Below are 19,331 nucleotides of genomic sequence, written 5' to 3' on the forward strand. Positions count from 1 at the left end.
ATCAGTCTTTCCCCCTGCTCAGCTTCAAACAAGCACCTCAGAGCCCATTCCCTGACTCCCAAGCTATCACACAGGACTCAGCTGCAAAGAAGAGCACAACGGGTGAGGCTGGGCACACCACAGCCATCCCACTGCCAGACCTCACTGAGGTCCTTTTCAGTGAGCCCGGAGGTTGCAAACCTGCATCACTCACAATGCTTTAGCCATGTGTTTTGCCTTAAACCACCAGCCCCTAACAACACTGGCAAACAGCTGTGGGTCAGGGTTAAAGAAACAAGTTGCTTGCTTAAAACCTGACTCGAAAAACCTAGCTGTTTTTTAAGTCTCAGTGTCCTTTTATCAGACAACGATAATGATATTTTGTGGCTCTACAGGGAGATGACTGTTCATGCATGAATGGGAGGTTGTCCTCCCATTAGTAGCAGTAGTCTTGTACATCTTTTATTCGTCTTTCTGACTCTGTGACAAAGTGCCACGCCAGGTACCATTATGAAACACCAGCTGAAATGGGCTGGTGTTGCCTAGAAGTACATGTAGCCTTTTGCTGCTGGCCACCCAGCTGCTTAAAGTATCCCTGTAATCCTGTCCTGCTGCGCACTGAAGACTCTTGGACCGATAACGCACAAACTGAATAGGCGGCAAAGGGCAAGTGGGCGTGTGGGTGTGTATATAAAAAGCCCTCTGCACAACCAGCACCCCACCAGCCTCTGGTCCAGTGTGCTCTTACTGTTCAGTTTGCTGTCCACTTGGGTTGCTTCCCATTGCAAGTCCACCTATCTGCATTTCTCTGCTCTGTAGCTACTAAGCAAGGTGACGTACAACTGCTTTTAGGATTTTAGTGCCTGACAAGGAGGGGAAGATGAGACTAATGATTAGATGGGCAGATTGTTATCTAGACCACTATTCCATTAACACATAACAACCTTCCTCCTTGTGTTAGCTCACTACTTGCCCTCTTACTGATCCTCTGGCCTCTCTTTAAACCCCAACAAAAAAACCCGTACTGATCAATGTAACCTGTGATCAATCTTGTGGAGGTTGGAAACATTATTTCTTGTTCAGGTAAATCACATTCCCATGTATTTAATTTACAGGCAATTACCTAATACTTTAAAATTTGGAGCTGTCATTACATGCTTGCAGTGGAGTCCTTGGGGATATGAGATGAATACGTTACACTCTTGAAGGCTGTGGCCATAAGCTTTAACTCTTGCATGTACATTTCTATCTACCTACCCTTTTTTTTCTTACCAAATGGTGCTAGTTAAAAAAGAAAAAACAATCAGTTGATGCTTACACCAGCTTTACAAAATGGTTATGTATCAGTTTTGTTACCCCCAAATTACAGACGAAAGCAGAGAGATTAAACTTAGGCAGGGATAGGGATAAAGTTCATGATATGCCATCCTCAGCTGCATCTGGTTAGAAAGGGGCTCTTCTCCACTCTATATGACTGTTTATCAAACTTTACACCCATCATGACAGGCCTGAAACTGTCTGTGGACAATGGGGACACCAAGTCGTCCTTCATGGAACTTGTACAGTTTGTGATTATATGCACCACCGCTCCAGATCACAGTAGGTATGCTGAGGCTTTGATTACAACTGTCCTGCCTCTGTTACCTGTACCCCACAAGGGTTCCCTCAGGCAGCCCGTGCCAGAGGGTCCCTTTTGACTTTAGCCAGGCATTGGGCAGCACAGGTGGCTGATGGGCCTGGGCTCCTGCGCCTCTGTGCCCCGGAATAACAAAATCTGCAGCCTTTGAACCTCAGCTCCAACCAACACAGCAGCTAGCCACATGGACGGCAAATGCGCGGGGCTTTACATGACTAAGCCTGTGCTTCAGCGAGCAGAGCTCCTGGCGGCCAGCCAGCTGCCCAGCTGATCGGCTCACATTCCCTTTTATTTCAAAGGGCTCTTTGGCATCCTTGGCTACAACTGCTTTCCAAAAAGGGTCATCATTCAGAGAAAAGCCTCAGCAACACTTCCTTGGAATGTGGGAGGTGAAAGTGAGTATGGCCATTCAGCTTAAAGCAAGGAAAATGCACTCAGGGAAGGAAACAGATGGTATTATGAAAGCTCTTTCTAGCACTTATACCTAGCTATTATTATTAAGCATACCAAAATAACAGCATTAAAATAGTGACCATAGGATTAAAAACAGTAACTTTGATCAATAAAGAATTACAGAAGCAGAAATTGTGGTTTCAGAGTATCCCAATCAATCCCCTCTAGACTTCTGAATACTTGCAACGTGATCTAATGAACTTCTGTTTCTACCAAGAACAAAAATAAAATGATCACATGAAAAATGCAACGTGCTGCCAACACAAGTCACCAGGAGTGCTGAAGTTCACGTAGAGTGTTTTGGTTAAAAGAACTTGGAAAATTAGAAAATAAATATATTGAACCCCTTAATCTTTAATTACTCCACATTTAGGGTACTTGATACTATCTTGCCATTAATTTTAAGCTTAGAATACTGAGCTCCTCTTTTCTCACTACCTGAAATAGATCTCATCCCTCATCCCCTGTGGAAAAGCAAACAAGCTGGGATAATTAGGTATAAGAATCTAATAACAAGCTACCAAGAACTTTCAGGTGTGGAGGAAAGTTAAGAAAACCTTTGCGGTAGCTCAACCCATGGGAAGCAGTTATCTGCACAAGCACAAATATTTCTGGTTTTGGGCAACTGGATCTAGGATTGCAGCTGGCAGGAGCAAAGACCTTACTGTGTGCAGTAAATAAAACCAGTGGACTAAAATTTGACCCCAGCTGTCTCCAGTGAGTATGTGTGTGGTCATGGAGACCCAAAGAGTTCCCAATCCTGTTGTAATTGGAGCATCTATACAAGAATCACACACACAACAAATTTGGGAATGCATCTGTGGGCTGATGCAGTTGCCAGGGTCATGTGAAAGTCTATTACATCTTCCCCACAGCCAGCCTCAATGGCTTGAAGACAACAGACTGACACACAGCTGGCTGACAGGCAGCACCACTTCCATCCGACCTCCGACCTCTACCTTGACAGCCTAAGGGAAATTGTGGGGGAAACCATTTCCAACCTCTCACCCTCCTGTCACAGCAGGAAGTTTGAATACTTTGAAGTTGTTAACATGAGTATTGCTGCTCCTTCCCATTGCACCTCAAAAGGGGCATTTCGGAAGTTAGTAAACACAGTGATTTCCAGACTATTTTCCCTTCTCTTCCTTCCCCGTACAACTTGGTAGATTGCACGCTTGGTCTGCGCAGCAGTGACCACATAGTATCATTCCCCTGATGTAAGATCCCATCCCTGAGGCAGTTACCTAACGTAAAACCAACCCACTATCACACAAGGACTGAGATTCATCCAGATCACACATTTTTAAAAAATATATTTTCAACTCAAAATAATGGAAAGGTCACTACCTGAAAAGCACCTGAAGAACTAATCTTAAAAATGTTTTGAGAAAGTTATGTCTAAAATACAACTGGTTAAACATTTTGGTGGAAAAAAATAATCCACCAAATGCGATTTTGTTAAATCAAAAACATTCATGAAGGCCATATTTGTTTTGATGAAGTTCTTCCAATGAAAAATATTTAGTATGACTCAAAATAAACTTTTCTTAGTCTCAGATTTTCCATACTGCTTGCAATTTTTCTGTAAGGCCAATTTTCTGAGTTTTGTGCTCCTTTTAGCCTTTCTTTTTAATTTACCTTATTTTGCATTATTCATAAATATTTTCTTACCCTGATCATGCTCTTTCTAGCTGTGAATGATGAAGGAATTATGAACGAAAAATAATCAACATTACCTGGCTTAACAATCAAGATAAAATGCACGCTGAGGACTAAACAGTTCAGTATCTCCAGCAATGTCTGACTTTCCCAAAGGAAACCCTTTATTCTCAAGCTTTTGAAAAGATTTTAATGATTTTTGAATTCTAAATCCAAACGTGAAAAAATCGTAATTAGCATTATTTCCCCTTGAGGTTGAGAGTATAAAAATGTCAAAACAAATGACTTTTTTGGTACATGGTTACTACATTTGTTTACCAGTTGCACTTTGAAACTGATTTGTATCTATAATTTCTGTGGCACTACCAACATGCAGTATGAGATTTAGTGGCACAGAAATACTACCTGTTCTTTTTTTTTTTTTGATGATAATCTCAACTGCATTAATTTCTTCTATGCAATTTCATCAGGATGCATTCTGACAAGAATTAATAACCAGTCTCTACATGATTCGTTGCAAAAGGGTGACTGCAACCTCTACAGGACATTTCTGTTTAGCATAGCTCCCATTTTCCTTTTCACATATCATTGGAACTAACTATTTATTTTGTTAACACCGGTGACACTGATGTCTTCACTGGTCAGTGAAAGCATACTGCAACAGAAATACTGGTCTGAGATTGCAGGCCCTTTCTCACTCCTCCCCCGTTTCTCTAAATCTGCTAAAGCTCCAAATATTGTTTTTCTTCCTGCAAATGCTTGACCCATATGCCTAAAGATAATTTTGAATAGAGGATTTGGGGCTTTTAAGACTGCATCAGACAACAAATATGCATAATGTCAGTGACCTCAATTTAGCTTCCAAAAGAGCGCATACAGGACTCCTGGATTAAGGGTACAGAGAACAAGCAAGCTGCTGTTCTGCAGCTTTTCATTTTCCGAGCTTACTTAATTAGAAAGCCATTCTGGAGGGATACAGCATTAAAAGACATATGAGTAGCAAGAATTGTTAAAAGCAGATGGAGGCTCAATAACAGGGAGAGTGAAATTGAGGAACAGAGCGCAGGGATCAAGTGATTTATAGGCAGCAATTTTTGTTTAATTGGAAACAGGAGGACTTTCTTATTAAGAACCATGTTACTCCTTCCACTAAGCAGATTTCTGCTGGGAAGACAAAGGAGTAACCACTGCTTACTTGTCCTGGTGCCTCTTGCGGCCTCGGTCCCTCCGTGGGGCTCAGCGTGCCATGGGGCCTGCAGAAAATGGTGACTCAAGGTGAGGCTGATGGGTTTGGGAAGACCCAGGACTCCTCTACAGGCATTTCCCCAAAGTGATATACCTGCATCTGCCATGTAGAAGAATGGCCCAAAGAAAGCAGCTGGGAAATGCAGTTTCTTGGGAAGCCAGAGCTGGGGATGCAGAGTTAACATCGCTACATGTGCAGAGCTCATTAGAAGGCAACGGAGAGTTGAAGGAAAGTATTTTCTCTTTCTCCCAGCAACCGTAAGCAAGTGCTTAAAGGAACATACCACTGTGTTAACATTTGGGCTTAACTCAAGGACGATATAGCCAAATGTGAAAGAAAGCTGTTAGGTAGCTGAGGCCTTATCTCAAATGATGCTGGTGCACGGTATCGTTAAAGAAAACCTAAAGGCACTCTGTAACAGAGACAGCACGGATACACGCATTGCACTAGGTAAATGACAGCTGGTGTGGTCTTTACACAGAGTGGAAAGCTCCCATTAATGATTCCTGTCCTCAGACAAGGACATCTCAGTTTTGCTGCACTCCCACCACTGCCTTTACAAATAATGGTTACTTTTCAGACCACGACAGATATAAGTGACACCAACTTCAGGACTTTCTGTCCGTTAGCCCCACCTTGAACCCTTTTTCTTCCACATAAAACTTCCTAATCCTTCATACAAGGTCTAAGACAGCAAGCTAATCTTGTCCTGCATGGTCTCAGTGCCACTCCTGACTGAGATCATGGGCCCTTGCTCAGGGGTAGCTGTATTTTCGACTGACCCACCCCTGGTTTCCCATGTCAACAGGTTTCACCGTCCAGATACTCTACTTTAGAAATTGCCCCAACACACGCTTGAAAAAATCAATATAGCACCTGAAGCCCTTTATAAGCCAAGGAATCTAGAAACTGTATATTGTGCTATCTTCCCTTCTTCATATGCTCCCTATTTGACATTCCCTGACTGCTATCTTCCATGTTTCAGCTTCCTGTCTCTTCTTATTAAAGCAAACGTGATTTGCTGCACTTTCCCCAATGTACAAGTCCCCATATAAATGAGTCCTTTAATATCTGCTGTCTCAAGGCATTAGACTGTAACCTTAGGGCCTTCATCAATCTGCGTCTCCACCTTTATTAACTGCAACTTCAATTAAACCAATGGGACTGCGAAGAAACCTGGGACCTAGGCTCCTAGGTTTTAACATTCTCATAAAGAAACGCGTATCTTCTTTCTGTATAGTAAAGCAACATCTATTCCAAGAGCTAATTAAAAAGTAAATGTTTGAGTGATGAGATGTCTATCGGTGTCCAGATTATGTATGTATTATATACACACATGCCTGCACTGTACTGCTGATGAAAACTTTTGAGTTAGAGAAGTTCCTTGCAGCAAAAGCCTAAAATGGTGACTTTTTCCTACTGGCAGTTATATTATTGTTAGTAATTTCAGATCTCTTGCGTTTTCTTTAAAGAGAGAGCTTGTACTGAATTCTGTGGGAGGATTTTCTTCACAGTAACTTTGTTTCCTATTTCTTCAGCAGGGCAGCAATTTATTCTCATGCAAAGTCCTCCTCTGTGCCTTGTAAGCTGTATATTTGGAATCATTCTTCTTTTTGATGAGTATTTTGTGTAACTGTTTCTTTTTGTGGATAAAAAGCTTTCTTAATCTGTCAAGTGTTTTTTGTTGTTGTTGACTGTATAAATATGTGACCTATGCATCTCATGATGCATATCAATAAAGATAATTTGAGCTGGTATGAATGGGAAAAAAATCCCTTCTTCATGAAGATGTATAGTATTTTCGGGCTAGATTCTGCTCTTTTTCATTATCACCGGAGAAAGTTAACTTCACTGTAAGCAGAAGAGAATCTGCTCTGTTTCAATGCAATAAATCCAGAGAAATTCCACTGAAGTCTCATCTATCAACAGATACTGCCCTTAGTTTATTGGGATGGATCCAGGATGAATAACTTTAGTGACATAGCTCAAATGGAGCTTCTTAATTGGTCCTTTCTTAAAAAATGCTGTCCATATTTTGGGTACTGTCTTCAAAACAAACAAGCAAGAAAAACATCAGTGCATCCATTACCTTCTACGGATGGTGATTTTTTCATTTCCATGTTGCACCCCGTAAACAGGCAGCTGACTGTCCAATAGCACAAGCCTTGAAAGAGTAGCAGTATTGCAACTCTCAGCTCAAGAGGCCATAACAGTCCCTTGGAAACTCCTTTTAAATGACATCTGGAGGTTATAACAGCAACAATATAGTCCAGAAATACTTCAAATCCCGGGTGGACCAGAGGACACGAGGCTCTCAGAGCTGTGCAGCACCAGAGCAGCTGAGTAGGGTGTCTCCTGGGGGTCCTGGAATCCATGGGGCCACTTATATAATGTGTTTTGCCTAAAAGTGGTGCTGTTCTGCAGAGTGCAAGGTTCTGGCTATTTTTGAAAGAGGACAGAGACAAGACAAGAAAGCTTCAGGTGCTTAAGGCCTCCTGTGCAAGGGCTCAGGAGCTGATGAAATACAGACCTGTAAAAACAGTGGTGAAACCCACACCACATCTTTTGGATCCTTGCCTAAACTGAACTCTGAATACAGTTTAACAAAGTGCTTTTCAGTCTCTCACATCCACCTTGCTAACAGATAATTATAGCGTAGCCTGTGTCTGACTCTTGGCAGGACATCTCTAGCAATCCCATCAGTATTGCAGAAAATTCCCTCTGAGCAGAGAGACTGCTTCTCAAACACAACAATGAAATGAAAAGGAAATAAATAATTTATTTCTCTATCTCTCTCTAGAGGCATCCCTGTGCTACTCAATGGAAAAGGAAGAGACGCATCCTATGATTAAGTCTGGCACCTCCTTTCGCTGTGATAGTCTGCTCTGCCCTCCTACTCAGCCCAAGGTCTCAAGCCTGTTTAGAGTAGTAAAAGCTCTGAACACACACTGAAGTCTGTGCATCTTGAGATAGCATGCTTCTTAAGGTATATGCTCAGTATAATTTCCATGTCGTTGATTATTGTCAGGGAACTGCAAGGAGTTTTAGAAGCAAGCCGTCATTAGTTCAAAAATAATCATGCTGATAAAGCCTTATAATGCGCATTGACTATACCTCTTCGTATTAGAAAGTCTCTGCAGGATGGAACCTCACTGAAAAGTGTGCTTGGAAAACTACTGAGCAGTCAGTCCTTCTGTTAATATCCTGTTAAAATGAATGTTTTTAGACTAGAAAGCAAGCACTCTCTGAATAAAGATCAAAGCCTCAGAAGTTTCTTCCAAAATCTTTTCAAGTAATTGCAGCTCTGTAATCCTTTGTAACAATGAAGGCTATTCCAAAATATTTCCAGCTCACTAGCAACGTGAATCTAGCTTCCTCTTTACTATTAGCAGAGACACGCATCTCCCCAAACGATGAGCCAATTTAGCAACCAACCTATTATTCTCTAACATAACCTAATGAAAAAAATCTATTTAGGATCTAACTCAGAGGTATCAGACACACACAAATGTATGCAGTCAAATGTGCATATGGTAGTAACATTAGGCAAACACTGGCAAATATTTCTGCTATTTATTGCAATGTCTCAATTCAAGCAATGTTCTTCACTTCCTTTGGAATAGGGCAGTGGGGCAACTGCCACGCTGCCAAATAAATCCAGATATCATTTCTGATCATTAGCCCTAGTTCTGACCGCTGTTTGTCTTTCTTCAAATGAGGTTGTGGAAAGACAAGAAAAATGAAACATTACAAGCTAAGACTTTCTTTTGAGAGAGTAGTGTGCAACTTTTGTTTCAGTGAAGTAGCCTGTTCTGCTCTAACACCCACATGTCCCTAAACATACCAATAAAAGGAAAACTTCATTTGACATGCGAAGGACTTTTTAAAAAGAAAATTACCTGTATCACACTTTGCCAGTTCAGAAGTTTGGCAGTGTATATTATCTTTCCCAGAAGACAATTAGAGGTTAAGTGGATGAATGACTGGATGATAAGCATATTCTTTTCTAGCTATCTATGTCTTAACCTGTTCGGTAAATATTTTTTAAAATAAATTAGAATTAGCTAATTTTGAAAATTAAGATACAGTCTCTCAAATCATTTAGGTGCTCTAAAAGCTTTCAACTTTTAAGCTATTGTGCTAAAATTGGAAATTTAAATATGCTTTCTGCTACCCAGAGCTTGAGGCAGGTGTTGACCAAATGATTAATAAACGTAAATACTTGTAATTTGGTGAAAGCAACATCTTAAAGACCAAACACGAAATTTCTTAGGTGCTTGAAGAGCAACCCAAGAAAGATAGCTCAGCTATTCATGTCTTGGATGGAGACCACTTTGGGAAGGCAATAAAACAGAAGTACACAAGCACATTTTCATCTCATAGCTGAGTTTTATATTGACTTTGCTACTCTGCTTCACAGGTGGGGTTAGGTGACTTTTTATTTTTATTCATTTTTTCACAGTTTATTTGTCAAAAAAAAAGTTTTGGCAGGATAATCTATACATTTTTGAACTGCTGTCCATGATTTTAGCCATCTCAGAATGAATTACTGTAATGCTCTCATTTTTTGTTTTGTTAGTAAAAACATTAGAAAAAATCAAAGTGTTTTACTTCTTGAAGGCAAAATATTCAAAACCACTCATTACTATGTGCCTAGCAGAAGTTTAACAGTGGACACACAGCTACTGTCCTTCACTTTCCATCTTGTAGGAATAATGGTTTAGTACTTTGGCCTTTCTACTTCCAAGAGGGCAGTGTAAGGGAAGCTGAGACTGAGCTTAACAATGACAAAAAGTTGGAACTTGATTTAAATTCATTATATAATTAATATTAAACTAAGTTGTACCATTGCTGTTAAGAATGCAAAGTCTGATGTTGGTAATGGCTGCTCTATGTCCATATACTACTGCTATCTTCATTTCTCTCTACTTCCATCTTTTTTTCATCCATATACCCACCACTTCTCATTGTTTCATGCTATATTGCACAGCACACCATTTTACTTTTTTTTTTTTTTGACTTGGGGTGCAAAATTAGTATGGAATTCTTACTGTACCTCTTAAAACTTTACAGCTCAATGTAAGAGCCGCACTGCCCAGAGGTTCAACCTCATTAAAAATAGCCTGAAGGCTTTTACTTTCTGATACTACAATGAACTTAAAAGGAAAAATACCTCTTCTTGTCTGTACTGCTATTACTGGATTAAGGAGTACTATGCAAAGGGAGGTTAATGGAGCTATCCTCATGATTAAGTTCAAGGGATTAATGTTTCAGTTCAGTTGTTTTTTATTTAAACATTTTTTCAAAGGTCATATTAACACTAACTATCACAAACTCAGGCAACTCTCTAATTACCCATCAAGTTTAAATGAGCCATGCAGAAAACTTTATTTCAATGATGTTTAGCAAGCATCCCGCAATGCAAAAACTGACATATAAGGTAACTCATAATGCTAGATAAACAACAAAAAGCTTGTCCCAGTGCTGCACAGAGTAGGTTGGCTTCATTCCTGTTAAGAGGCAAAGCCAAAGTTCATTTATGTTTACAAGAAGACGGTGATTGACTTTGATGGGTTTTGGATTTACAGTACCAGCAACTGTTTAAATACAGGCAAAAACTAACCAGGTCAAATGAAAGAAGCATCAGCACTAAATAGCACAAAGTGCACACTCTTTCCCAAACAGAGATCCAAAGCTGATCAGGATTTTCAACTACCTTGACTTAGCAACTGAAGGTAGCTGCAAAACACGAAAGAGTTTAGGAAACAGGGCCAGGTTGCTGCTTAAAATCCAGGCCTGTTTCAACAGACAGGTAGAGACAACAAATTCCTGTGGAAAAGGTCAGATGCCATTCTCATGTCCAGACCCACTGATCTTTTTCTCTCTGCATGCAACCTGATGTGGGTTTCTGTCGAGCACCTAAGCTCCGTGAAGAAAGGAAGCCTCTGAAGGTGTTTTGCCCCTCTTTTAGTTAGTATGGGTGAACAACTACCGCCCTTACCGTGCTGCAGCCCAACCAGCCAGCAGAGATCCTCAGGTCAGCTGTTCCCAAGAGTGGTGGAATATGTTCAATGGGCTATGCTGATAGAAAACATGCAAATCATAAACACAGAGGAGCAGTTGCATGTTGAAGTCTGCTCTATGGTATATTTTTCACCTTGCAGTGCAGTTGGACATCTTAAAGTCCTCTTGAACAGATTGGTCAATGATACTGCCACCAGCACACTTTGTTTTTGCAGTCAGACCTCTTGCCAAGGAAGAGGAATATATTCCCTAGAAGGTATAGCCAGCAGGTACAGGAAAATAAGGAATGCCACAACTTACTAACACTGGACAGTGATACCTTCATACTGGTAACAGCTTGCTGTATTCAAGAGAATGGGCTGAAGAGGGAGAGTCCATGCTTAATTAGAGAAAACATTTCCTTTAGAGCACAGTGTGAAGCTGCAGGTTCGAGAAGGACGCAAAGTACCTTTTGTCCATGGTGTCCTATCCTTTATAGAAAGATTCAGGCACAGCCAGTCAAGAACAGCATGATGGGCCCAATGAGAAAGAGCAGCCCCCAGAAAGGTGGACGAAGTACCAGCACCACGAGGAATCGGTTCCTTCAGTACCTTCCTTTCCCACAGGTCTCAGTGTGCAGAGACCACACCGGGGCCTCCTCCCGCTCTCAAGCCTACTACAGGAAGAGTGAGCTTTTCTATTGACATCAGTGTGTGCTGGATTTGGTCCCTGGCCTTTCTCCTTCTGAACTTAATATAGTTCATCCAAGTTTAGTTCACCAGAGGGTCAAGCTTGAACTGAGATGAATCCCATGGAACTTCACTAAGTCCTTTGCTTTTTTTTTCCACTGAGATGCCACCAAAATATAAAACATGACCTCCTTAGAGCTCTGATTTGTTTTTAATCTGATTTCATTTGTGTGTATCACTGTTGGTAGCCTCTATCTTGTAAAAGTTTTGTACTGTGCAAAACCTTATTTAAGAAAAAGAATTGGCAGTATAACCAAACCACTTTCCATTAAAAGAACTTATCTTCTTAATGCTCTATCTGTATTTTATTATTACTGCGGTACTTGACATCTTCCAAAGGCATTAAGAAGTTCTTGAGAGGTCTTATAACTTTACAATGTATTCTGTCATGCCAGTTCTGATCACAGTCTAGTTGAAGATAAGTTTAATGAACACTAGAAGAATACATGTCTCGCATGGAAAGTGATTCAGTTATTTGAGAAAGCAACAGTATACTTTGAAAACACTTGTTGCTTGGGTTAAAGCTCTATTTAAAACGTGTATAGTACACATTTTACTGAGGATAACAGAGACTGATTTTGAATTTGGGGAGTATTCCAAATGATGGTAGGCAAGTATTAGAAATAACTAAGATTGTTTACTTGCAAAAAAATCTTTTAGAACAATGACTTATAAAATACCATCTTTTCTGCATCTAATGCAAATGGATTTAGAACTATAGAACTACAGACAAGCATTAGATTTAGTAATGATGAGTGGATAAGCAAGTCAAATGCTACTCTATATAACAGCAATAAGATTATTCTGAGTTAGTTACAAGAGTTATTCCTAAAAAAAAAAATTAACACATGTTATTTAAACTTTCTTACATATCAATTAGTTTGAAAATAATAAGTCTTTAGGCTATCTATTAATTGCAGCACTGTAGACACAATCTGTATTTAAAATTATGCAGTGAAAATTAAGCCAAAGCACCAAGCAGTCTTGGCTAACAAAAAAGATTTCCTCAGCCCTTCGGATAAAGAAGGAGAGATAATGGGGGCACTGAATTCACAAGAGAACTCTTTCTCAGTTTACTATTCTCTGCTTGTCACATGTTAACACAGACTACCGAAGCCACAAGCTGTTATCCACGTGTTCAATTCGCAGTGTTGCATTTTCAGTGCATTCATTTTCTGATCATACGGTATGACTGTTTTCAGACAAAAAAGAAAAGAACTCCAGTGATTAATGCAAAGGAAGGACAGCAACATATGTAACCTGAAGAACAGCTGATTAAGAAGATTCTGCCACAGGATCATTTACAAGTGCAAGGTAAATGTAGATGGGAATTTTAATTAGTTTAGCTACTCTTTTTTAGAAGACAGAGGGAGGCTGGTTGCAGAGGAACATCTATACATCAGAAGTCACCAGTTTTAGTTTCTACTTGCTGTTATGGCTCTAGGCTCTCAAAGAAGGCTTCAAAGCACTCTTTTACGTCTTACTGTCTTTACAGAATAGATCCTATTAAAACAGAAGTTCCCTTGTCTGGACATATTTTGCTGCAATGATGTGCTGAAACTACAACTTGGCATTTGTACCATTATAGCTGGTTCACGCTGGCATTTGTCAGAGGTACACAGCATGGACTGCCACATCAGTCACAGCTGCTGACTGCAGCCGCTATCCTCAGTGGCAGCAGTGATGGGAACTAGAATTATTTTTAAAAGTGCAGCTATTAATTGATAGGTATTTTTTCCTGAGTCTTGTATGCCTGCAGCATCCATGAGGAGTCAGAGAACATTCAGCTGAATGGTGTCTTCCTGCCACAGAAATTAGGAACAAGCAGCTGAAATATTCTCTCTTGGAAAGAATGTCAGATGGAGGTAATCAGAAAGTATACCTGAGAACGATGCTTCTTTAAAGTCAGACAAACCGAAACAAACAGGTTGCTATCTTAAGTCTTCTCTGTGTGCTACACCAACAGCTACCAAGCTGTTACACCTTACTGTCTCTGGTATCTTGCACTTAATTATACTCTTACTTGGTAAGAAAAGGCAGAGCATCGGGCAGTTACCTTTCTGTGTGTAATACAGCTCTTTATCCTCAGACAGTAGTGATTTATATTTCTGTGCTTGGAAAATGATAAACTCTTTGACATGCAGCCTAGCCACTGTGAGATTTCCTACTGTCAGTATCCTGACATGTAAGTTGGTTAAAAGACACTCTAAGATGTTCTCTACTATATGCATGTTTATTTTAAACGTGCTCCTCTAAATGCTCATTAAATTGTTATAGGAGGGAAATCAAGGTGAATACTGAGTCTATCCTCTTATGGCACGTCTGTATGTTTGTGGATGCATATACTCACAAAAATATGGGAAAAATAAGAGGGCATCTGACTATTTTTACGTAAATCAAAATACTGATTTCACTGGCATAAACAGAGATTTTCTATAAAAATTCACGTTACTGAAGTATTCATACCAGACCCAGGTAAAGAAAGGGTCTTTGGTGAGATACTTGTCTTTTTCTTTTCTTTTTTTTTTTTTTTTCTTCTATCTCCTGCATATTATTGAAGGAGAGACCTGCTGAAAAATCTCTGGGTACTGACAGAACTGGACATGAAAATGGACACTGTCATGGTGGTGACCTCTGACAGTTGTCCACACTAGGAAGAAGGGGTGGTGAAGCTTACTTGCCCAGAAAACTTTTGAAAAAGGAACACAGCAGGGCACAGGACACTCTCAACTTCTTAGCAGGCAACATTCATATTTGCAATGCATATGCTCCACCTTACTCGTGTTTGTACAGGAAGACAGACACCTATTTCACCTAAAAGATCTCTGAGCAAGCTTATTGCCTTTTCACATTATATCAATTCCTGCAGCTGCCAAGAGAGATGACCTTGATCATCTTGGCCTGGATCAAATCCTCAAACATGGTTTATATCACTTAACTGAATCTACTTTGAGGGAGCAGCAGCCATTAAGGAGCAGCTGATATTACAAGAAATTAACTCGAGACTTAAAAAAAAAAAATCACCTAAAAAGTAAAAAACAAATGAACAAAAAACAAGTAATAACTTAAAAATTGAATTAATTTTCAATCAACTAGTATTTTCCAATGTGAGCCACAGTAGTGCCTGACTGAATACAGATGGGAATGAAGGGTATTCCAGGCCAAGAGGAGACATTAACACTGACATGGAACTGGGGAGAAGTTACTGCAGAGTTTATTCCATTATGCCACAGAGAGCATGAGCCCCTGCTCAGAATTACAATGAGTCTTTGAGGAAAAGACTGACAGCGAATTATCATTCCCAGGAGGTTCTGTAATTTCCATGCTACTTAGCATTACAGACTCATACACCTATCACACCTCAACTTCAGCAGGATCCAAGCTAAGCAATATAAGATGTATTACTAAAAGAAAAGGGAAAGAATTAATTGCTTCCAAGGCCATCAGTCCTATCAGGAATACTGACTCCCAAAACCTGATCTGGGCTTTCAGATTTTTCAGCAGAAAAGATCACTCTGAGAACAGAAATATTACACTGAGATCCCACTGACCTATGCAACCCTGCAAAATACGACTCTGAGCCAAAAAGATACTTCTGAATATCCTGGTATTGAATAATCTCAAGAAGAACATCAGGAGATAATCTATTCTATATACTAATGGTTTCTAGAAACACTAACCTTCAGTATCAGCAGTTGGTGAAATAATTTGCCCTATGTGCTTCAAGCCGTATGTTTTATTCAGGCGTTAACACCTACTTTGTGAAAATAAAGATGTCAGAATGTGAGCTACCACATGCAATATCATTCCCACAGGCCATACAGTAATTAAGCATGCAGACTGACGTTGCACCACACATAATTCTAGATGTACGTAACAGGCATTAAAAGACTTACAAAAATCCAGGTTTAGAAAAGATGCCAGCTTGATTCTAGACAGCATCTACACATGGCTGAAGCCTAATGAAAAACTCTATCATGCACTTAAGTGTTTATCTGAAAGATCTTAAAGGATGAGGAAAGTGTAGCAGTAACTGTTGGTCTTTCTTTTCAGAGCTATCACAAGCCATCCCTTCCTGGCTTGGAAGGGATGCATGGAAAAAAAAGAGCTGCATGTTCAGACCAGACTTTTAAGTTTACATTCTCTTATTCTGCCTCAAAAAAATGTCTTAGGTTTCTGCTGTTGACAAAGATCAATCACTATTATCAAATGAAAGTTTCTGCTATAGATGACTAAGTGGATTCAGATAGTTCCTGATAGTTCCTGAATGAAGCTGTGAATTTAGGTCATTTCTCTACATTTATGCACAGCTACTCTCATGACTCATAAGAATTACATACCTCTCCTGCATATGAATATTCTCTAAGGTCATTAGTTTTGTTCAGCCTAAAGTCATTGGTTTCTTGTATGGGAGAGAGCGCTGAGATACGTCTTGATGGCCTGCATGAAAACTTGACTCTTCTCTTCCCTTCTGTGCCACCTGACCTCCTCCTACCCAGCCACTTCAGAGCATGAGAGCTTGGGACAGAAAGGAGTGGAAGAAAAAAGAACTTCCCATCATTCTCATATTTCCTTTAGAGCAAGTGAAACTGTGGGGTGGATTCCTTCCCCCCTGGTTGGAGCTCCCTGTGTTCCTAGTGCTGATCCATGTTGTTTCCCAGTTTTCATGCACAGGTAGGACACACTGAATGGTAATTCCAGCATGCACAGCTTCCCTAATACCACATTCCCCTGTACGCAGTCTATGAGGCTGAACTCCTGAGAGCAGGACAAAGCAAAAGAAAGAATAACTAAAAGTGGACCAGACAAGGTGTTATAATTGGTTACGTGGCTGCCACAGGAGGTTCTTCTCTGAGGTAACATTTGCAGGAGCAATTGGATTGCCCAGCTGCCCACCATCCTCCCGAGATATCCTGATTTGACCCAAGCAGGGGACATGAAGTTGGCCTCATATTGTTTAAAACGTAGATGATGTATGGTGAGAACAGAGTTAAGCACTTCTCTTTTTTAAAATGTTCACAGAGTGGTTTCAAGGCAGCTCAGCTCTATTTCTATCCTCCTGCTTTTCAGGAAAGGAAGACAGAATATCCCCGAGGAAGAGAAATCAATATTCTCATGACACTTATACACAAACAGCAAAGAAATCCCAGTTCCTTAATGAACAATTGCCAATTTAATGTTGCCATCTCTACTAAGTCACTCTTTTGAATACTGTCAAGGTGCCAACATATTCATTATGTCCTCTACTTTCTTTTGTCACAACTATGCTCAGGAAACACACGCTTTTAGTTGCCTTGCCTGTATCCAAGAGGAAAACAACATTCATGCAATCAAAGCCCCACCTAGCAGCTTTAATAGCTGACCTTATCAAATGAGAGAACTAAAAAATATTTAGAAGTAACTGCATTCTTCTTAAAAAGTGTTAGAAAAACACTTTTCAATAGTAGAAACATTAAAATAAATTGTAGGTATATAATGATATGTATAGATACATGAAAAATATGTTAGTGTCCCTATAGGCAGAAACAGGTGATCCACAGCAAAACAAAAATAAAAAGCCTGACCAATCAAGTTATAGTCACATGCTGTAAATCAAACTTATTTAGCATTTGTATTTCAGTAGAGTCTAGAAGCAAATCTCTATTTTGCAAGATACATATCAAACACACAGAGCTGGTTCCTTCTTTCTTACCTGTACATGCTCATAGAAGTATATGTGCATTTAAAAAACAAACAACCCCCCCCTAGGCAGGCTAATAAAACAACCCCTGAGGATGCACAAGGAATTGACACATTGCTGCTGGCTAGGGACGAGAGCAGCAATCATAGCAAACATGCTCCTTCACCACTGCTGAAGGTGCAGCACTGCTAACACCAGCATTGGCACCACACAGACTGGAAGTGTAGTCTCAAAAATCTCGGCCTTGGTTATCATTAGGAAGGGCTATAAATTATAAAACAATTATTAAGGCCTTGTATGTGATGGTGAAAAGCCACACAAGGATGTTCCCTAGCAGGGTGGAGCTGCAGCACTCTTGAGAAAGCTTCTTCTACTCCTGAGCATGTGTGCGAGTTGAGCCACAAGACGCAGAAAAGCAAACACTGCCTGCCTGGCAGTTGACCAAAATCCTTTGCATCCAGGTAACTGCAGCAGAAAGGTTGGTTTTGTTACCAAATACAGTCCTCACTGAGAAGCTATGGCAGTTCTCAAAGAGAAACAAAACATATCAAAACATTGCAGAAGGCAGCAGTAGAAAGAGAATATTAAATAAAAATACAAAGCAAACAGGATTCACTGATTCAGTGACAAAGGTGTGTGGTTTATTGTCACCCCCATGTCAGTGAAAGCTCTGGCATGACCATACTTAAAGAGGTTTCAGGAAGCTCACTTATGCATAGTCATGTCTCCTGATAGCAGAGATATCCCTGAAATACTAATTCCTTCTATCATCATGTTCTAATCATTAGCCCTCCCATAAAGCAAGGAAAAAAATATCTTTAATCTACTTGCATCTTTCTTCCAGGCTTTAACTGCCTTTCCCCATTTGTCTTCTGTTCTTCCTCCCTGAAAAACTCACTCTCTTACCTCTAAATCTTTCCCTTCAGGCTTTGCTAATCCTGCTTTACTGATTCACATTCATAAATTCTTTTTTTTTTTTTTCCCCAATTTTCCTTCCTGCTCTGACACCCTGGTTAATCCTTTCTTTCTTTATCCCATAGTCTGGTGTCCCAGATGACAAATCCTAAATTTATCTTCTTGGTAAGCTTGATCTTCAGAGGTACCCAGAATTCTCACCTTCAACATCTTTCCCCTAGCTCATTCTTTACATTTAGATGCTCTCAATTCCTACCCCTATATCTCCCCCCACATCAATCTTTACCTCTTCAGAGAGACATTTAACAGTGCCTGGTTTTCTGATCTGTGAGTACTGCAGCTACTGTGAGCAGAGAACAGAGGATATTCTGATGACCCAAAGGGCTGTAGGAAGATGGCTTATATAATCATGCTGCTACACACAGCCCCTGACCACTGCGCTGAGGTGGGGCAAAAGCGGCAATAAATAAAGCAGGCAGGCAGACAATGTGGTGGGGTATGATTTGAAGAAGCCACAAATTGCTTTACCGGCATAAAAAGAATGTAATGGCCAGTGGCGACATATTATGCAGCTAGCAGATAATAATCAGGGCTGTAATTGCTCAAAGATTTCAGAGGAACCACCAGGCAGTAAATTGTGTACGCTCCTGACTCAAAGTTTTGACATGTAAAATGAAAACAACATTAGCATTACTTGATAAAAAGGGGAATGTTTCACTCACTTTCACTATAGTCTCATATTCCATTTCTACTTCTGTTTTTCCTCTACTTCTTGTTCTTCTATGCTCTTTAAAACAAAACCAAGGATCATTTCAATTTGATGTGATTAACAATTACTCTAAGCTGAAATGACATAATTCTGTGCATTACAGTAAAATAACAACTCTTTAATCTATGTACTTAAAGAAAAACAAAAGATTACTTCATGCTTCTGCGTGCTGGCTCGTTAATATGTGACTAGGTAGTAGGAACACGTTAGTCAGAGAAACCAGTCTATGTATCACAACCTGT

The 19,331-nt window shown here is 40.0% G+C and overlaps 1 protein-coding gene and 1 long non-coding RNA gene across 12 annotated transcripts in view; one reads left to right on the forward strand and one right to left on the reverse strand.

Annotated features, from left to right (window-relative positions):
- LOC308192236 overlaps window positions 1-19,331 on the forward strand; it is a 74,053-nt gene that overhangs the window by 42,944 nt on the left and 11,778 nt on the right. Inside the window, exon 5 of one of the 2 annotated variants that reach the window (XR_013948668.1) lies at window positions 12,928-13,039. This is a non-coding gene — a long non-coding RNA (uncharacterized lncRNA). Of the gene's footprint in view, window positions 1-12,927; window positions 19,037-19,331 lie in introns of those variants that run through there. The other variant, XR_013948669.1, reaches the window with a different exon arrangement.
- The window catches only part of PLCB1 (phospholipase C beta 1), a 415,710-nt gene that overhangs the window by 5,797 nt on the left and 390,582 nt on the right, over window positions 1-19,331 (reverse strand). For 2 of the 10 annotated variants that reach the window (XM_080585533.1, XM_080585534.1), the window contains exon 32: window positions 19,043-19,107. The exons of 7 other annotated variants lie outside the window; for them this stretch is intronic. In XM_080585533.1, the coding sequence (XP_080441659.1) occupies window positions 19,069-19,107 (39 nt within the window). In that variant the 3' untranslated portion in view covers window positions 19,043-19,068. Of the gene's footprint in view, window positions 1-4,922; window positions 4,981-19,042; window positions 19,108-19,331 lie in introns of all 10 variants that reach the window. One more of the 10 variants, XM_080585531.1, reaches the window with a different exon arrangement.

This window comes from Anser brachyrhynchus (assembly GCF_964034855.1).
Source record: "Anser brachyrhynchus genome assembly, chromosome: 3".
Lineage (NCBI taxonomy): Eukaryota > Metazoa > Chordata > Aves > Anseriformes > Anatidae > Anser > Anser brachyrhynchus.